The following is a 20569-nucleotide window of genomic DNA, read 5'->3' as shown; positions in this document are numbered from 1 at the left end:
AAATAATAAACAAGATTCCTCGACGGAACTGTTTTGTGTTTATGCTTCTGTTCGGCCGATTCGATTCCCCTTAATCCTCGTCGAACGTGGACCCCAGACACGTGTTTATATTTCTTAAGAATGCGTTCGTTAAAACAAAAGCGACGATCGCTTGTTATTCATACAAGCACGCCATAAAAATACTGATCATGTGCCATTAAATAAACCTTCGAGTGGTCATTCAGGGAACCAACAGATGACATCAAAGAGCGTTTGTACAGATGCAGTCGAAAAAGCTATTATAACAGTTGTCGTAGGTCATGATTTCCCACCAATGTACACCCTTCTGTCCGCGTCCCTCTTGAGACATGTTCGGCTTTTTGCGCTCATGAAAGTGAATCCACAAACAACTCAATTCCCTCGACGTTTTTATTGCCGCCACTGAATGCACCCCACTCCCCTTCCCGATACAAATTCGTTCAATGTCAGTTTAATTATTTCGAATCAAATTTAGTGTAAATATGCCTAATCCATTCTCGGGAGCTACTCTCTCTATACTGCTCTCATATCACATATCAAATTGCAAACAAAAGTTTCAGAGGGGAACTTTCGCCCTCATTTACGGAGCCACGTACAAAGTCGCAAATGGAAATTACCGTCATCCAGTGGAGACAGGCTGTGAACATAATAACACTTTATGCTGGCGAACAGCAGCAGTAGTCATCTTTCAGCAAATTATTATTTTCCTAATGTCCTCATTCCGGCGCGTTTGTCAGAAGTGATTTTCACCCGGTCCCACACACATTCTGAATTCGTCGGAGTACTTGAAAAGAACAACATTGTAATGCGCGGGAAGGGAGAAGACGGTGTGTGCGTGTCGCGTGTGGATGCAATTGTCGGTAAAGGCTAGGGATGTGTTTTCGCGCCGGTGCTCGTAAATCTATCACTTTCTAGCATCGGTTGATTGTTTCATAATTGCTTTACATCTGATAGTTCGATGTCGGGAAGAATGTCTGATCCTTTCCATATTCAATTAATACTGATTCGTGAGGGTTACAAATAGTTCTGAGGGTCTTTTGTAACTTTGGTGTTTTATTTAGAAAAAAATAGTTCAATGAATTTAAATTAAAGTAAGTTAGCTACAACTTTCCCCCATCTTTCAGGCAGTATACGGATTCCGCATTGTAAAAATTCCTCGTCTTTTGATGCGTTCCAAAAATCGACCCATGAGTCATCGATCGGAAAAAGTAGTAGTTGGAAGGAACAATGTCTGGTAAATACAGCGTGGAGGTGAATTATCCCACTTATAAATCATTCGTGGAAAAGTTTTTTCATGTAAAAAGATTTCTTTTTCATACTTTTGACATATTTACATTATTTATTTATTTATTTATTCATTCATTCATTCATTCATTTATTTATTCATATGAAAGCTACAGTGCAAGAAGAAATGCTTTTACGTTACTGCAACGCCCGATGTAGTCAACATGGTCTATTCTGAATTCAAACGAACAATTTATCTGTCTCATGAACGCTGAAACTAATTCAAGGATTTGAACACAAGACCGTTTCGTATATAATATGGGATAGTAACAATTGGTTCAATTTTAGTATCCGTATTCAACATATTTGCTGTTGTAAATCGTCGATGATAATACACATAATCAGCAAACACATGAATTTTACATGATTGCAAGATTTAAGTAATTTTATACATATTAAATTATCTAGAACCAAGTACAGATCCTCGGGATATTCCGGATAGCGCGAAAATGAAAACAGTGAAAAGGGAAAAAATGCAAACAAGAGCAACTTCACACGCGACACCAAATTGGAGACCTTCGGAAAATCAATAAACAACAGAAACGCGACACCCTTTTTGTCAATTGTCCTATGGATATCATCACGAACTTTCAAAATTTCACTTGTTTTGCTTTGATCTGGTCTAAATACTGATTGAAATCCGCTGTCTGTTGGAATATGTCTCTATTTGAGTTTCAGGGCTCAATTCCATCGCATTAATTTGTGTTTCCCGTTCCCCAAGCACGATTAATCCACAACTTTAGTTAACGACGACGTTTTGATTTGATTTCGTATGCTGCCTATTACGGAAAAGATGCTTAGAAGTGGAATGCGGAAAATAATATCAACATTGTTTCGGAAGACTGGAATCTTGCAACCACCTCAGAACTTCGTCCGATCGAAAGATTCTGGGTAATCTTGAAGTACGAAGGCAGTCCGATAAGTACTTAGCCTACAGAAAAAAAACGATTCCTTTCAAAAGTAACGATTTATTTCTCAACATAGTCTCTTTTAAGCTCGATACATTTGACCCAGCGATGCTCCAACTTCTTTAATCCATCTGAAAAATACGTTTTCTCGAGGTCTGCAAAGTGGGCCTCCGTGGCGGCGATGACCTCCTCATTCGACTCGAATTTCTGCCAGGCGAGTGACTTTTTCAAGTTTGGAAACAAAAAAAAGTCACATGGGCCCAAATCTGGAGAATACGGTGGATGCAGCAGTTCGTAGTGTAATTCGACCCATTTGGCCGTAGCGACGGCGGATTTTCCTTTTTTTTTCATTTTTCAAAAATTCACGGACACACCACCTCCCACACACGGTCAAAACAAAACTACGAGTCCGATTCGGCTGAAATTTGACAGTAGCCGTTTACGAGAATATACTACACGAAGTACTTTAACGGACCGCCCTCGCAAATTCTGAGAAAATCGAAAGATGAAAGAAAAAAGGGTAAGGAAGGAGAATTATGAATTAAAATGAGTTTGTGCTGCCAGTTTTTCTATTCTAAGTTTTGCTGTGCACAAAGTTACCATTTCCGAAACACCGGACTAGTATCCACATGTTTTATCGTTGAAATGAAAATTTCTAATTCACCATACAATTTGTGCTATGTGTTATCCTAAAACGATGATTAAATCTTCACTGACGTATCAGAGACTGTTCTACAAGCGGCGTCCACAAGTTTGGATAAGTTTCGACGAATTACGCCAGGAGACTGTGTATTTAATAGATTCAACAAGAAGATCGGTGCACATAAATGTTCTGTAGAGGACTTGATTAAGGCGACTCAATCCATATACGTATCTCATACAGCAGTTCAGTGCGACACGTAGCCGGTCGAAAGAGATGGCACCAATTGCTATAAATTTCGATTTTGAATAAGAAAAATGTACGGTTGTGAGTTTGGATAGTGCTCGCAAATATACTGTACGCCATTCAACTCCAACTTCTCGGAAAAAGTACTGGTGAGTGTAGCCTGAGGTAGCGGGTAAGAGGTCGCGCAAAAACCCCGAAAGTTGTTCCCTTATCGCTCCATCAAATTGTGTATACGACTTGAGGTAATTAAAGAAGGGAGTTTTGTGTTTCACTGGGAAACCCAAACTAACAATTACGAAGTGGTTCGGAACATAGCAAACATCGAACAATTCAATTTTCATTCTCAATTATTATTTTTTCACGAGAGAGATTCGCGACAATCAACGAGATGCGAGACGTTTTAAGTCTTTTTAACGAGCGTCGTCTATAGACGATATCCGCGCGACGAGCTGTATGTACGAGCGTCGTCTTTAGACGACATGAAATTCATACTGTTCTTCGATCACATCAGCGCAATGTGCATACTTTTCGGCGCAGTGCTCCGTACAGGAGTAGCACATCGACGGAGCACACTGCCGTAATGGAAGGGTTAATTGTAAGAACACGTATCGTTCATACAATTAGAATGGGTTGAAATTTACTTTTAATTGCCAACCGACTTCTGACGTAAGGCTGTCCTTTCACGGGACAATGTTCACATGAGTAAATATAGTCATCGTACGTTTTGCGCAGTCGTCGGAAGATTGAAGAGAAGTTACTGAATTCTCAGGTCCATCAAGTTGTACAGACACGATCCTTTTCATAGCGACTTCTGGAAGTTTGGGATGAACATCGATTCCCGTTCCACACAAAAAAAAATCGATGTTCATGTTGAAAAAATCCGCATTCCCAAATCCACACAAAATAGTTCTACGGAGATAAATCGCCGTAGCCGAGCGTCGCCGAGCGTCGTCACGCATTGTGAAAATGGTACACACACGATCCATAATTTGCACAACCCCTGCAGTCAATGTCTTCATGACGACTTGGTCAACCAAACATAACACAGAACATGACAGTTATCACTTGCGCCTCTATCGAAAAGTGTTGCCAGCTTAAGATTCTATACATACATAGAAAGTATCCATTATAATTCAAGAAGATTGAAGTTATGTTAGTGCCACTTTTTACGACTGCACTTGATTTAAAAAAAAACAATTCTAAAACAATGGAAAATCAAATTCTCAGTCCAAGAGTTATTATCTAATTCGTGGCACAACGATGGTACAACGATTGAGTTTAGTTTAAATAAAGTTTAAGTTTAAATAAAATTTTTAAATTTTATTTAAACTTAAAGGTTTAAATAAAATTTTCAAAGTTTAAATTAAATTTTCAGTTCTCACTGTTTTTTATGAAAATGCATTCAGACGGCGCGATAATTTGAGAAATAAGGCGGGTAAGGTAGTAATTTTCATTTGAATGTTTCCAAGCAGGTTTCGACAAGTTTGACAACGTGAGACCGGGAATTATTGTTCAACAGTACTGTAATGTAATCCAATTCAAGCTTGGTTTATATTGGGTTGGGGAAAAAGAAATGTCGTATATTGTCAATATATGACAACACTTAAACATATCTTGTGTTGTACTTATCGCATCGGGTCATACTATACGGCTATTTAAAGACGACAATCTGTGCTACAAGTGTCGTTTTGACAGTGTTGTGATTGTCCTTTTCAGTCTCAAGTTATAGCACGTCAAAGATGGAGTCCACCAAGCAAGAAATTCGCCATATTTTACGTTTTTACTATCTGCGAGGTAAAACTGCAACGAAGGCGGCCGAAAAAATTCGTGTAGTTTATGGACCCGATACTGTAACAATTCGCACAGCAGAGCGTTGGTTTGATCGATTTCGTTCTGGTGTAGTGGCTGTCGAAGATACACCCCGTACTGGTTGGCCAATCGTCGTGGAAACCGATAAAATCGTTGAAATCATCCAAGTAGACCGGCATGTGAGCACTCGCTCGATTGGCCAGGAACTGGGTATAGACCATACAACCGTTTGGAACCATTTGCAGAAGATTGGATTCCATAAAAAGCTGGATGTATGGGTGCCACACGAGTTGACGCAAAAAAATCTTTTAGACCGAATCAACGCCTGCGACGCACTGCTGAAACGGAACGAACTCGACCCATTTTTAAAGAAGATTGTGACTGGTGATGAAAAGTGAATCACGTACGACAACCTAAAGCGAAAAAAATCGTGTTCGAAGCGCGGTGAGCCGGCCCAAACCATCGCAAAGCCCGGATTGACGGTCAGGAAGGTTTTGCTGTGTGTTTGATGGGATTGGAAGGGAATCATTCCCTATGAGCTGCTCAACTATGGCCAGACCCTCAACTCGGTTCTCTACTGTGAGCAGCTTGACCGTTTAAAGCAGACGATTGACCAGAAGCGGCTAGAAATGATCAATAAGAATGGAGTTGTTTTTCACCAGGACAACGCTCAGCCTCACACATCTTTGATGACCCGCCAGAGGCTACGGGAGCTCGGATGGGATGTCCTATTACACCCACCGTATAGTCCGGACCAGGCTCCAAGTGATTATCATCTCTCCATGTAAAACGCTCTTGGTGATACTAAGTTGGCCTCAAAAGAAGCTTGCGAAAACTGGCTGTTTGACTGAGTTTTTTTTGCAATTAAGGAGGGGGGGGGGTTTATAAGGGGGGAATAATTAAGTTGGCTTCTAAATGGCAACAAGTTTGCGAACAAAACGGCGCATATTTGACTTAAATTGGATAATTTTAAGTATGTTAAATAAAGCGTCAAATTTCGATCAGCAATACGACATTTCTTTTTCTCCAACCCAATACTTATTTTTTTTTTTTGCTTTTTTTGGCTTTTTTGGCGAATGGCTTTCATCCTCACAAATAGCAAGCCTCCTCTTGTTCGACATCCCTAGTTATAGAATTATGATGAAGATTCAGATCAGAGGACAAACTTTAATTAGCCCCAAAGTAGCATAAATGCAAAATGTGAATCTGCGATACATGAATATACAAGTATGTAAATTACTTTGATCCTTGACATACGATCTGTTTCAATGAGTATGAATTTGTGGAACAATCATTTTCTTCAATCCGTCATATTCCTTCACGTTGTTTACTCTTCTATGAGCCGAAACACGTGTTCTACAATGACATTCTATCGAAGCCTTTCAGTGATTAAATGAACAAAACAAACATCACAGACTTACATATCTTCAGTTGGGTAGTATAGGTCCGGAATCTGTCGCATACTGCTAATGACAACATTCAGAATTCTGTACGGTTCGCCACTTGTGGAGCATCGTGCCTTCAACATCTCTGAATTTCTGTACAGAGGTAACTGCGGCAGTGGCAGCGGAAGCACCGAAAACAACGGACTAAACGATGGGGAGGGGTCACAAATGAAAAGAGTTTGCTCTTCCACTTGATGATGTACCGGTGAACAAAAGCCGGAGCTGGTGACATTTATGATTCTCTCCCCCTCATGATTACTTTCGCAAATACATGACGGCGACGATGTGGTGTCAGGAGTCTTATTTTTCCACTTTTGAAGAGTGGATAATTGTTTGCATATGCCCCGGAATCAATGATGGGTACTTTCGGTAGAATTACGAGAAGTGCAGTCAAGAACTTGTTTTGGTTTGTTTTGAGATTTCTTCGAAGTGAACTCTGGCACTGGGCTCGCTTCCGGATGAACGGGTGGAGTCAAATGACACCGTGGATGGTGGGACAGATTTGCAGAATTGGACAAAATAATCTTTAACTAGCTTTAAATCGAGCATAGTTGTTCGTCTCACTGTTCTGTTAAGTAGCATTATATTATTAGTCCTCCTGTACTCACGCACAAAATCGTTACTAGTATACTCACAGATTGTACATGTCTCTGTAATATTGCTATTGTGAAATTTTAGGCGTTATTGGTATTTATTTAAAGAAAAAGATATAATTGAATGAAAAAACGCCAGAAAATATTCCTGTTTAACTTCATTCAGTTTTAATAGTCATTTCATTAAGCCACCTCATTGATTCTCGGTCAGTCAGACCGTATGCGCGAGTATAGGGGAAGTTGAAAGATTGGTGAAAGATGTAACTTCATATCTTTCATTTATTCTTGATAAAATTAGAAAAAAAAAAATCACTGTGTGTTTCTAATATTTCAGTGAATAAATTATCTTGATTGAAAACAGAACTAAATTTGGTTGGAAATTTGTCCAACCCCAGCCTGTACGCGCTTATCACTCACGTACTCTCTAGAAATAGCCATCTGCATCGATGCGTATAAACACATTATACGCCGTGACAATCATATTTCACATATCACATACGACACCAGATTTAATCATCTGTCGCGAGCTGGGGGCTCAGATAATAAGCCAGGTGAGGTGATGCGCTGTACTTCTTTATGTCATTTATTCTTCCACAATGAAGATTGTGATGTAATGCAACATTTAATTCTCATGCTAGCTAATTTTAGCATCGTGCCGCAACGAGATCCTATTTTTGTCATGCACCATTCCATGGCAGTTTTGGTTCGTCGTTTTCAATGAGATCAAACAAATTGTATCATCTCATTGTTTTGATTCTATTCTATTCTTCAACGTAACCTCCTCAATATTAGTTTTAATGTATGCGCTATTTAAATTGATATTCGTATCTGATCTGTTTAGTGAAGTTTCTGCGGTTTCTGTGTTTTTGCCTCCAATACAGTAATCGATCGAGATGTTATTCTACATTACGATTTGGGTCGTGGTTTAAGTGATTCGGGTTTGTATAATTTACAGAAACAAAACCCAAACGACTTTAACGAAGATTCCGTACCCTTCTAATTCTATTTTTTGATAGATTGCAGAGATTTTTGCATCAATCGATAGGCAATATTTCTTCGTATCAATTATTTTTTTCGTGAAACAAACTATTGGATGACTGTAAAATGGCAATCATTATCTATTCGAAAATCCCACGTGATTAGTTAGCGATTAGTGATTAGTTCAATTTGTGCTCCTCAAAATGTTTCGAAAACAAACAGAATGTAGCCGCGAGGTATAATTTGAATACAGTAGAATCCGTTCATTATGGCTTCTTTTATATTGACCAACCGCTTATTATAACGTAGTTGCAAAACAAAGTTGTGTTTCATTTAAATTTGAAACAGTCGGATATAATGACTTCCTTTACAGTGACATGTCGCTTATTATGACCCATTTTTAATAAATTATGTTCTGTTATAATGACCGACATTTTTTCAGAAAACGTCTTGTATAACGTCCGCTTATGTTAATTCCCTTCGATGTCATTATAAATGGATTCCATTGTATATTATTACCATTGCAAAAATAATCGTAGCTAACTATCGTGCAATATTCATTCCAATGGAAAAAGAAAAAGACGGAAGCTCGTAGAAGATGCGTCGTTTTTCATACAATTCGTTCAATTAGGAGTTCTATTAGGAGTTAGGATTATCTCCAGAAAACATCGAAAACGCGCGTCATTCATTTTTGAAATAAGAAATCGTCTGTGAAAGCTATTCAGAAAAAATTGCGGATTTCTTAGATAACTGATATTCATATTTTGAGTGAGTCTTCGGGTCTTCAGAAACTCAATTCAAGATGTGTGTACCACAAGTGGACAGGAAACTTAGATATCGGAATTTTCATGATGGTTTTTCTATTGTGTGGCCGAAAGTTCTCGTGGAAGAGTTTGTGCCTGTTACTATTGTTACTCTATTCCATTTAAACTGTAGAGTTGATGATTGCCTTGGGTCTATTCTTGATTTCTTGCATCTGGGATTGGCGTAGTAAAACCACTTTTTATCGACAGTCAAAGTACATCGCAAAAAAAACTATGAGTGGGTTATACCTAAGACATAACCGCAAGGTTGACGTAGGACTACCGCTGGCTTAATAATCATTTGAGTGTACTGATTAAAATTATTGATTTCATGTGATTTGAATGTGATTTTAATTGAATGTAATAATTTCTGAATTCAATTGCGAACAAATCCCAATTTAAGTCGATTCATGCGTTGTGGTAGATAACGTTCTTCGTTGCAAGTCTAACGTATGACATGATGCCTTGTTCATTTCATTCATTTTTCGTGTCCTTCCAAAATATTTGAACGGAAGAAGAGCTAAACGAGCAATGTATTTTACATTTCCCTCTGAATTTATTACATCTCCCAAGTGTACGTACTTCTCGATCCGCAAATTTGTTTGATTTGATGAACTTCATGCGAAGGCGAAGTATGGGGATCTTAAAATGTTACAGTAACTTTTTTCATAAGCACAGTATACTTATATATTATTTATTTATTATCTTCGACATAAAAATCGTACAGATGTTTTACCTACTAAGTCTAATCCTAAACACATTTTTCGATATATCGAAGTCAAGCAAATCAGACACTTCGTTGAACTTGCTACAACAGCCGTCCAGTGGATTGTTCATACCATAGGTGGTGCGATGATTTGATCGGCGAAAAAATTGTGATTGCCGCGTCACTCGAAGAGGTGTGTTGCAGCGAAGTTTCGCTAATATATCTGCGCAGTCGATGTGATCTGTCAAGATTTTTTTTTTTATAAATTCGTTTATTTTTACAGGCTCAGTTACATAAGTTTAAAGGAGCCGAAATCTTAAATATATTTTTAAAACTATATATGAACAATTTTCTTAAATCTATGGTTAGTAATGTGGGAAACCGATTACTCGCGGTGGACTCGAGATTAGAAGGGTGACATATTTTTCTCAGGAAAAGGATGGGGTATAAGGAAATTATTACAATGTTGATAATCACACACACTCAATTCTTAAATCTATTCGTACATCTATTGTGAATTTACATTTCATTCTCCTGTTTATAGCAAGCGGACCAATTACTTACAAAGGAAGAAATGGAGGGTATATGGATATAAAGATAATCACACACGAACATCGATAGATTTAAGGAAAACATATATTTGGGACATGTAATCACGGTCTAACCGAGCCAACACATCTCTCACCGGCACATTAATCTGTCAAGATATCAAAAACGATTAGTCGTTGAAGAAGTACTCGTCTGCCCGCTAGTGTTGACAGGTTAGTCAGCATACAACGGCTTTCATACGCTGGCAGGTTGGTCCTATCCCTCCAGTTGAGATTCCGAAGAGCATAACGAATAAAATGCTTTTCGACTCGTTCTATCCGTTTCATGTGGACTACGTGGAACGGAGCTCAGATTTGTACCCCGTATTCTAACACACTACGCACCAATGAGCAGTACAGCGTTTTTAGACAACATACATCATCGAAGAACTTCGTGTTTCGCTTCAAGAAACCTACCTAGCATGGAATATGCTTTCGCAGTGACTGAAGCGATGTGTTCCGTAAACCTTAATTTACTGTCTACTAGAATCCCAGATCCTGCACGGTATTCGTACGCTTCAAACTAGTTGTTGCCATTTTGTAGTCGAAGACAATCGGTATTCGTGAGCGACTGAATGAAATCACGCAGCTATTGCCGATATTGAAAACGTTCAAACTGCACCATTCCAGAATCATATCGATGTCCGATTGCAGCGCACAACAGTCTACCAGCGTTTGAACTGCTCGAATAAAACTTCTGCATACAACGATTTCGGTGATTTCAGCGCTACAAATGTCGTTGATGAACGGAACGAAGAGCAAAGGCCCCAAGATATAAGGTACCATAGAAAAAAACAAGTTTTTTGCTTGTTTATTTAGAAAAGGAACAAGCCTTCGATCCAGTATTCGATTTATTGGCATTAGCGATTTTTATTTTCATCAAAGTTTATATGCATTAATAATGTTGATATGAGAGTTACAAACACTGTTGCCCATTTAATACCATTTGGCATTAAATGTGCAGAATTTATGCTATAAAACAGCTACAAGTTAATGCTTAATAATGATTGTTACTTGGGTAGCGCGTATGAGATTTCCAAAATAAATCCACTTTTTAGCTCCGGTAATAACACAATGCAAAACCTTTATTGTAACGTCACGTTACGTTTTGCTACGTTATTCTGTAGTGCATTCTGTTTATTCACGAGAGAGGGGGAGGGGTCTCGAACTATCATAAGAACCTTCCCCGGACCCAAAAACCCCTACATACCAATTTTCATGTCGATCAGAACGACAGACAGAAATCCATTTATATATGAAGATATCAGCCATCCTCCAGTAATTCTTCGGTGTTTATTACGATTCGAAATCAGAAATTAAAATGTTTCCAGTATTTTTCCGATAAAAACTTTTAGATTTTTCTCGTTTTCCATTGAATGAACGTTTGTAAATATAACTCAAAGATTTGTCCTGCCATTTCTATACAGTTCCTCAAGAACGCTGTTTTACATGGTTCGCATTCCTCGACAATTTTTTTGCTTTTTTTCGCACTATTTTAGCTGAAAAAATGACTAGATGTCTAATGTCGAACGAAAAGTCTTCAATTTCATTAATTTTTTTCTCCAATATGTTGAATGCAACTTTCTAGCACTCTTTCTATCGATGACTGTAATTTGGATTCAGGAACATGGAATACAGTCTCTATATCCATGATAGGCCTCATGAAGGATGTTGTCGGTTCACTACGTGGTTGGAAATTGCATAATCTGAACATTGCGGTGAATCTCTCGCAATAGTATTGTACAATGCTAGCAACATTCCGTCGACTACAGTAACCACATAGCATAGCACACATATTTGCTAGCTTCTTGGGAGCCCTCTAATTGGCGAAATTGTTCGGATGGTGTCAAAATAGAAACCGCTAACTGAGCACGCATTTCTGCATCTCCATGTGCGACCTTTGAGCGCAATGCTAAAATCAATGATGATCGATTGGAGTATGCAGCAGACGTGTTGTGCAAACATTGCCAACACAAATCATGTCTGCGCTAAGGCAGCAATTTGTCGTACGATCACTACCACTGATATAGCCGTGCGGCTGTTTTCCTTCTTCAGATCTCTTCTTCTCGAGCTAGATTGTACTGTATTCAAAAAAGATTGAGTAAAATCCAATCGCAATTAAAATAGTGAGGTCAAATTATGCACAGGCTTTATTCGATTGTGAATTTAAGGTCATCATTTTATAGAAACTTAGGCACATAATCCATTTGTTCTTCAGAGCCATTGTACAGAACCACCAGCCCATACACACACCGCAATAATTTAGAGTTCGATTAAAAACTTTTTCCAAACTACTTGCCCACCTTCTTCAAGTTTAGAGCATTGTGAATTAGTCTCCTTCCTTCTTGAAAACTCTATATCAAGAGCAATTTGCACAGCCACGAACAATTAAAACAAGGAGAAATTCGTCAGCACTATCCATCGTCCTTGGTCTACTGCATGCACTAAATTCAGTTCCATTCCCAGATCTAATGATTAGCACTTAATATAGGTACTCATTTCGAAAAACACTTCTCACATATTCGAACCATAGCTTCCTCTATCTAATGGTTGAACGTTGGTCAGCAATTAAATTGCTGATCTCCCCATCCTGCCCATCACATACATACATCCACACACATGCATACAACTGGGCTCACTTGAAATCAGGCGTTCCCCAATTTCAATGTCGTCGCATGCATGCGTGCATGCGAGTCAATGAATTCGTTTGACTTACCCAATGTCACCGATGTTTGTCTGCTTGCCGGCTATCCCGTTCCAACTGATGCGTTTTTCCTGCTCACCATCGCTAAGATAGTCGATTAGGATGAAATTATCCTTTCGAGACTTCTGCTCGTGCTGCTGTTGCTGTTGATGATGTCGATGTTTGTGACGCGTAGGAGAACTGTTGTACTCATCTGCGTTCGAAAAACCGTTGGGTGAGGTCGATAAGGAAGCATCAGCCGAGCTCAGAACAACGATCACGATCGTCAGCAGAGAGAGCATTCTGACTTCAAACTTCATGTTTAGCAAATTTCTTACTTTCACTTTCAGAACGCCCATTATCACACTGTATTTTCGCGCTTGGTGGATCTGAAAAACACACAGAGAGAACATATTTTTCACCGTTAATTCGGATACGCACTTCAACCACTACGGTAAACGGATAATTACTTCACACTAGGTGACTTCCGATGGGGAGTTATTTCAACAATTAGAAACAATTGATGTTGCACATCCGACTCCGGATTATGCTACGAAAAATGCAACGATTTTCCACGCTCCACGTCTCACTCACTTGACCGGCGTGCGGCAAAAATACATGTAACACTTGCCAGGTTGGAGCAAAAGAGTTTTATATAGACTTTCAATGTGGCGAACACAACGAAAGAAAATTCGCGAAAATTGCCGATCGTGCCTTCGGCTTGTATCATACGACCGCCATCGGTCCACGTCTTAACTTTTTTTGAGCAAGGTAATGACGCGATCTCTCTACCTTCCTCGCTCTCCGCGACGAAATTCACGAGAAACTGATCGAATTCTGATGAAACACCAAACTGAGCGCGTGTGGGTAGCCAAAATTTACCTGTGGTGGAAAATCGTATGATTTTGAGCCATTATCATATCAGTCGTATGAGGTACATGTGCGACTCACCTGGCCATATCCGCAAGAATGCAATTACGCGACCGTTTTTATGGTAACAATATGAACAGTAACTCCAACGCCACGTGTTGGTGCAATACCAACGGTAGAATCCTTAGATGTGGAGCCTCTTGCAACGGATGAAAGACGACAAAACAAGCCTTTCATCATTAAGCCCTTGGTTAGGACACCTGCATCTGACCATCAGATGGACTGCGCGCAGTCAAAGAATTCCATCCCATTGGAAGATGCAGCCTAACCCCTAATTAGCACCTGATTTAATGAGTAGCGCGCTTGCACAAGTGGTATTTGCGCAGACCTACCGTTGCTTGTTTATCTTAAAACTTGTTTGTGTAGTTGGTCGGCGGTTGTACCAACGCGTTTCTGTTTTTAGTGGTGCGCGTAATTATACATTGGAAACTTCGCTCGCTGGCTCCGCTCACATCGTACGATATATGATGTCAAACGGTGACGTGGTCGATGATTGTCGGGGGCTCGAGGAAACCACAGCGGCGCTTATTCATCAAGCTTGTTGCTAAAGCAGGATGATTTTCGTTTTTTGGACAAAATATGCCATGTCAGCCGAAGAAGCGCGTGAATGGACACAATCCGCACACAAATCAAGGACAGTTCGGGAAAGATCTATCGTCATCAGTTGACCCGACGCCAACTATTTTGTCACCTGTTTGTGGACTGGAAGACAGCCCGGTACCCATCGTGCTGTTAATCATCAGTTGGGAATTTTATAGCGCCACCCACAACAAATAAACATCGGATGTTTCTGAATGAAGGCTGTCGTCAGCGTTTGTTGTTTTGTATTTTTACAGCGCGCATTCATCCGAACTGACAAGTTTCCTTGTATCGCGCGACTCTCGCGACCTTGGTGCTTACACGGCAATTGCACAAAACGTGTCGGATTGTGTGGTTGTTGTTAGTATTGTTGCATCTCTATGAGTAATGGACCTTTCGAGCAGAGAAAACACCGTCATGAGATACTAAATGAATAATTCGTTCGTATATAGTATGGAGGTGTGCCCCGACACGATCGCGCGCTTATTGGCCGGTTCTAACATGGAAACGTAAGACCGTGTGAAGATATTATGCGCACATCTACTTTATGCGTACAATTTGCAAAGTCGATATGAAGTTGCGAGAAGGTACACGAAAGTGTTCAATTCAATATTTATGGTGGCGAGGTATATAAAAGTTAGCCTTTAATTGGTCGATTTTTTCATCTTGCGCGTAGGAGTGAACAAGGCGTTATTTTATTGACTAAATGAGCTCGCTGCAATTGCTGGTGACTCATTGTTTTTCGAAGCCTTACTAATTGTTTAACCCTCCTGTACTCGCGTGCAATATCATAACACGTATACTCGCGCACGGTGTCACAGACCGAAAATAGAACTTCTCTGTAATGTTCCCATTGCGTATTTTTCAGGCTTTATTGGCATTTATTTGAAGAAGAGGGTATGATTGAATGAAAAAACTCCAAAAAATATGTTTTCTTCATCTTTATTATGCTTTAATAGTCATGTAATTTAGCCTCCTCAAAACAGAGTAATTTTTTATACTCTAACACAAATAACGAAATTCGAATGTTTCACTGTTATAAATTAAAAGTAAGCAAATGAATATAATTCATGGAAGTATAAAGAGCTATGAAACAACATAAAAACGTATTAATCGACTGTGGTTTCATTGGAGTAAGAATCAGAACATAGTATAACTGCATGCTCGAAACAAACATATTTTTTTACATTTCATGGGGTTGTTGCGTATTTTTCGGGTTTTTTATCAAAGAGAAAAATGTATAACGACCTTCTAGATAATTACCAAATGATAAAGGCTCAGGAATATAAAGTTTGCATATTTCTAATATTCTTTGTCTCTGTATTCTTGGTTAACTAAGAATTAATGCCTTTTTTAGATGGGGCATGAAAAGATGATATAAAAGGATTTCTAGAAACTTCCTTTTCTTTTTCTAGTTTTCTTGTCGATATTGTCCATTATAAAAAAATATCCCCGAAACTGTAACTGTTAAAAATTAGCATAAGCCACCGATTAGTTTATAGTTTACTGTTTACAATTATTCCACAAGTGAAATTCTTTCACAAGTGTGTATATGTATGACCATTATATTTAGCGAATACGAAAGTCAAACATTAATATTTTGCTTTTGAACGTATGAATCTAACGAAGAATATATCGACGAATAGTTAATATATGGATCCGTTCAATCCAGTTACAAAACGGACTGAAATCAAATAAGAATAGTCCGGTAATGATCTTATGCATTATATGCAATAAATATTCCACGCCATATAAATTAATGTTATACATTTCATTCAACAATATGCTAGAATATTAAAAAAGGCACTTGTCCAAAAAAGTTACTCCTATACTCGCGTCGGTGTGTCAGACCGAAAGTGTTGAAAAAGTGGCAAACGTCTCCTCTCTACCAACACATGCGATACGCTAAACGATGACGAACGACGAATAACGAAGCTAAAGAGAATCGCAAAGTCGTAGTGTTGATATTTTCTGAGAAATGAACGAATTATTGATTTCTCGGTCTGACAGACCAATGCGCGAGTATATGAGTGTTAATATCTCTGCTGTATGTTTATTAGCGGCACAATCAAGCTTTTCGATTGATGACTATGAAATCCCACCATTCGAAGTAAGCTGGAACTAGACCATTAAGCTATTGCGTACCGATTTTTAGTCTAATTGATAGTGTCAAACATATAATTTTTTGTGTCAAAATTTGACAAACGTGGCTCCAATCCGACCCCCTATATTGAAACGGCTATTTAACATCTAGAACAATTATGGTCTGGCGATTTTTGCCTCGAAACTTATAGTAAAGATTTTTCACCGTGTTTTTACTGGTCGGTGTGGTTAATGAGTATATGAAAAGAGAAAACGGGCCAAATTAAATCCTGAACCAACCCCCAATTCTGCAGCGAATTTATTCTCAGTTCACTACTGAGTAGTGTATTCTCAGTACACTACCAATTACTTAGGTAATTGGTGAACATAGATGACGAGCTGAAGTCGAATATACAAGGTCAGTCCGATACGTACTCAGCCTACAAAAAAAAAACAAAAGCGATTTATTTCTCAACATAGCCTCGTTTTAGTTCGATACACTTGACCCAGCGATGATCCAACTTCTTTGATCCATCTGAAAAATATGTTTTCTCGAGGTCTGCAAAGTAGGCCTCCGCGGCGGCGATTACCTTCTCATTAGACTCAAATTTCTGTCCGGCGAGTATTTTTGACATAGAACTACTTCTTTTAGGAAGGGTGCCAAATCAGAAAACAGGTCATGTTTTTGTGAAATAAAATTAACGTTACTAACTATTTTCACTGTTAACGAATTCTCATGAATTGCATACCAATCGAATCGGTAATTCTCTAAGATTTGTTTGATATGCTGTATAATTCGCTAATCTCTAAACGGTTTGAATTTATGAAAACTGGAAGAATTTCCCTTTTCCCATATATTTCTTCTGCCGATTTGTGAGCTAACCCAACCCGTATTTCGAATGCTTATAACTCGAACATTTCTTAATAGAGCGGAAAGATGTTTGCATCAATTGATAGGAAATAATTCTACGCGTCTATCACAATTAATAAAATGTTATTTTTCATAAGATGAACAATTGAATAACTGTAAAACGTCGAGCGTTATCTAAACGCCCTACCCACCACGTTTTGATTGGTCCGATTTACGGTTTCCCCAACACAGACTTCAAAATCGATGTTCCTGTGGAAATCCGCTTTGCAAATATACATGCAAGTCGGGGTTATTCTGTGTTTTCCTAACACAGACTTCAAAATTAATGTGCCTGGAGGAATCCGCTTGGCAAATACATGCAAGTAAGGAGTATTTTTGGTGTTGAGTACTTTTGTACTCGCTTGTCGTTGGGTAGACCGGAATATGTTTCCCTAAAACGTACTTTTAAACTGAGAAGCCTGGGAAAATCGTCATTGCATTTAACATGATGTGGGGTTCGATTCCAACCCAAGCGGAGCATAGGAGCAAAAGTGATTATAGTTTCTGATCGATATCGCTATTATTCGCTATCAGTTTGCCAGGCCAGGCTTCCCAGTTTGAAATTGTTCGAATTTCAAACGAAAATGTTTACTACTGAAGTAGTAACAATAAAAAAAACTAAAAAGTTATTTCGAAAATTTCAATGCATTCTGAAATAATATTCGAAGTGGTAAATAAGTGGATTGCATAATATAATTGCGTAGTTCTACGTCGAAAATGTTCTACATACAACCCTTTACAATTCTTTCAGGTTTGGAAACAGAAAAAACTCGCACGGGGCCAAATCTGGAGAATACAGTGGATGGGGCAGCAGTTCGTAGTGTCATGGCGACGGCGGAATTTCCATTTTTTTTCCATTTTTCTGAAAGCCGTTTACGAGAATGTACTACGCGATAAGTAATCTCTCTTGCGATACTGACACCATCGGGCGATGAGGTGTAACGATGTTATACATTTACAATACGGTTAAAAAAAAGTATTAACTGTAGACTAACGCTATAACTTCGATACAACTTTTACGAGGTACTAGATCGCGGTCTCTATCCTGTCGTACCGAAAGACGCCAGAAGGGTTTTGTCATCAATTTAAATCCACATGCGGTTGTCTGTGTGATCGCTGACGAAAGGGATTCTCGGGTCGATCGCCATGGGTCAATATTGGGTTTGAAAAGGATTGAAAGGTCTCTTTCAGTTCAACCGACTTAAAGAACGGATCTACGTTTTGAGTTAGTAGGAAACAATAGAAGTTCATACACAAAGAAAGTGATTATAAGATGATAGAAATTTTGCAAGTATAAAATGAATAATTATTGAAATTTTTGAAATTTGAAAAGTCGAGAAAATTATAGAGATAGATTTTATTTTGAGTGGCGTATTATTTAAGGTAACTATACGAAAAGTATAAATTTACAATAAGGCCTAATTGAGTTTTCGCTTGAAGATGAAATTCCTTCAAGCGAAGGTGCCAATCTGGGAGTTTTGAAATCCCGATACTTTGGCCGGTTCGAATATCGGCACCCTGAAAGGCCGTGTGATAAGTCCGAAATCACACACGATAAGCCCGGAGAAGCCGCACGACAACCCGGAGTAACACTCACGTGCGTTACGCTAAGCCAAGACACCATTCTGCCAGCATCAACAAGTGCACTTGTCTCGACCACCGAGGGATGCCCAAAACTTGCAAGTAGTAGAATTAAGGAAAGAATTGTAAATAGGGAATTCGAATTTTTAATTGGATATATGAACCATTGTACATATTGTATATTTCGTTGATAATTTGAATTGTTGTGTTTGTGACTGTTGAGAGGCCCTTCAATTTACCGATTTTCGGTTCGTGTAGCATAGGCTCTAGTGAGGAAAACCTTCGAAGGAAACCTTTCCATCCCTGATTTTTTTTGTTGAAACAGTTGCCTTTTCAGAGTTCTATTCCTTGATGAGCGCCAAGACGATTCAAGTTTGGGTTGAAGATAGTAGGCAGGAACTCGCTCTGAGGTCTCACTGTCGCGCACGGGAAACTTTTGAGACAAATCTCGCTCCTTCATGGCAAGAACATAATTTTGCCTGGCGCTTAAGTGAAGGTTGTATCGTCACCTTGTCTTCGATATCCTTCCTCCCGTTACAGAGGCTAAGTTCTTATCGGGCCGCCTTCGTATTTTGTTTCGTCTCTCGGTTTGCTGATAATGGCTCTAAATGACCAAAAAAATTATGTAAAACCTCCACGATATGAGTATTGGGCGAATGTGCTTCAACAGTGGAAGTGGAATATGGTGTTCCGATGCCATTTTGGAATTGAAATTCGAGAGTGATCAGTTCATAACTTCCATTCGGGTTGTAGTCACCTTTCGTTATATAATTGAATAAATGTCTAGCTATAAAATAATACTTTTGATCGATAATTTTTAAGATTTAACACGCTGAGCCTCGTTTTTTTTCGCTGCGCTTTCCATTTAGCCCGCATTAAGAGCGTTTGTACAATATCAGTGTCGGTCCCAGCTTCCAAAGATACTTAGTAATTCGACTAGAAAGTAGTCACATTTTATACAAAAATCGAAAACATATCATATACACCCATGTTTTTACGAGGTTTTTTTACGCGGATTTTCCAATTAACGCGTTTTTTTACGTGAATTTCCCAATTAACGCGGTTTTTTTACGCGGATTTCCCAATTTACGTGGTTTTTGCAGTATTACATCTCTCCCTCGGCTCACATTTCTCTTTTATCCTCCATCAGAGCATATGACGGTAATTAGTGCTTTAACGGACCTTAGCGCTTATGAAGGAAATTAGTGCCGTACCTTATCATGATTCTTACGTGGATTTTAGGTGTTGGGTAACGGGGAGCTCACCGGGCTATACAACGGGACGGGCTTTTTACGGGCAGCGATTCGTGAATGTCTTTCCCTATCTACTTAGCTCTGGACGGTCCAACAGTGGTACTGTACGTGCATCGACAGTAGAGTGTACAAATCACAAGGAAATCTTCTAGCAACAACAGATGACCTCATTCGTGAGTAAATCCTACAGCTTCTACAGTAAAACTACAGCTTCCAGTAACCAACGAAATTGCAGGAAAAAAACTACGGATTTTCGGAAGCGAGCAACACTCAACTTTTTACTTGAGTTTTACGTAAGGATAGTCCCATTTGATATCTATCATTAGGTGAAATGGTTTTCCAATTAACGCGTTTTTTTACGCGGTTTTTCGAATTTATGCGGTTTTCTTCGCGGATTTTCCAATTAACGCGGTTTTTTACGAGGTACGTATTCCCCGCGTAAAAAAACCTGAGTGTACCGTGAAGCTCTCTTATACCAGCCAGTGCATAATTCCGCTCACTTGACATAAGATACTGTTTTTTTCACTAGCTATC

At 39.0% G+C, this 20569-nt stretch overlaps 2 protein-coding genes across 6 annotated transcripts in view; one reads left to right on the top strand and one right to left on the bottom strand.

The window, feature by feature from the left end:
* Nucleotides 1-20569, bottom strand: part of LOC129771772 (uncharacterized) — a 62346-nt gene that overhangs the window by 32050 nt on the left and 9727 nt on the right. The window contains exons 1-3 of one of the 4 annotated variants that reach the window (XM_055775793.1): nucleotides 13652-13859; nucleotides 13171-13582; nucleotides 12734-13089 (exon numbers count right to left, since the gene is read on the bottom strand). In XM_055775793.1, the coding sequence (XP_055631768.1) occupies nucleotides 12734-13059 (326 nt within the window). In that variant the 5' untranslated portion in view covers nucleotides 13060-13089; nucleotides 13171-13582; nucleotides 13652-13859. Of the gene's footprint in view, nucleotides 1-12733; nucleotides 13090-13170; nucleotides 13583-13651; nucleotides 13860-20569 lie in introns of those variants that run through there. The other 3 variants (XM_055775796.1, XM_055775795.1, XM_055775794.1) reach the window with 3 other exon arrangements.
* Nucleotides 1-20569, top strand: part of LOC129771770 (protein HID1) — an 81201-nt gene that overhangs the window by 54115 nt on the left and 6517 nt on the right. The window contains exon 7 of one of the 2 annotated variants that reach the window (XM_055775787.1): nucleotides 1143-1161. The exons of the other annotated variant lie outside the window; for it this stretch is intronic. The gene's annotated coding sequence lies outside the window, so the exon portion shown is untranslated. Of the gene's footprint in view, nucleotides 1-1142; nucleotides 1162-20569 lie in introns of those variants that run through there. 2 annotated transcript variants of the gene reach the window in all.

The sequence above is a fragment of the Toxorhynchites rutilus genome, chromosome 2 (genome assembly GCF_029784135.1).
Source record: "Toxorhynchites rutilus septentrionalis strain SRP chromosome 2, ASM2978413v1, whole genome shotgun sequence".
NCBI lineage: Eukaryota > Metazoa > Arthropoda > Insecta > Diptera > Culicidae > Toxorhynchites > Toxorhynchites rutilus.
The sequence above is the reverse complement of the archived record's forward strand: the minus strand, read 5'-3'. Positions and strand labels throughout refer to the sequence as shown.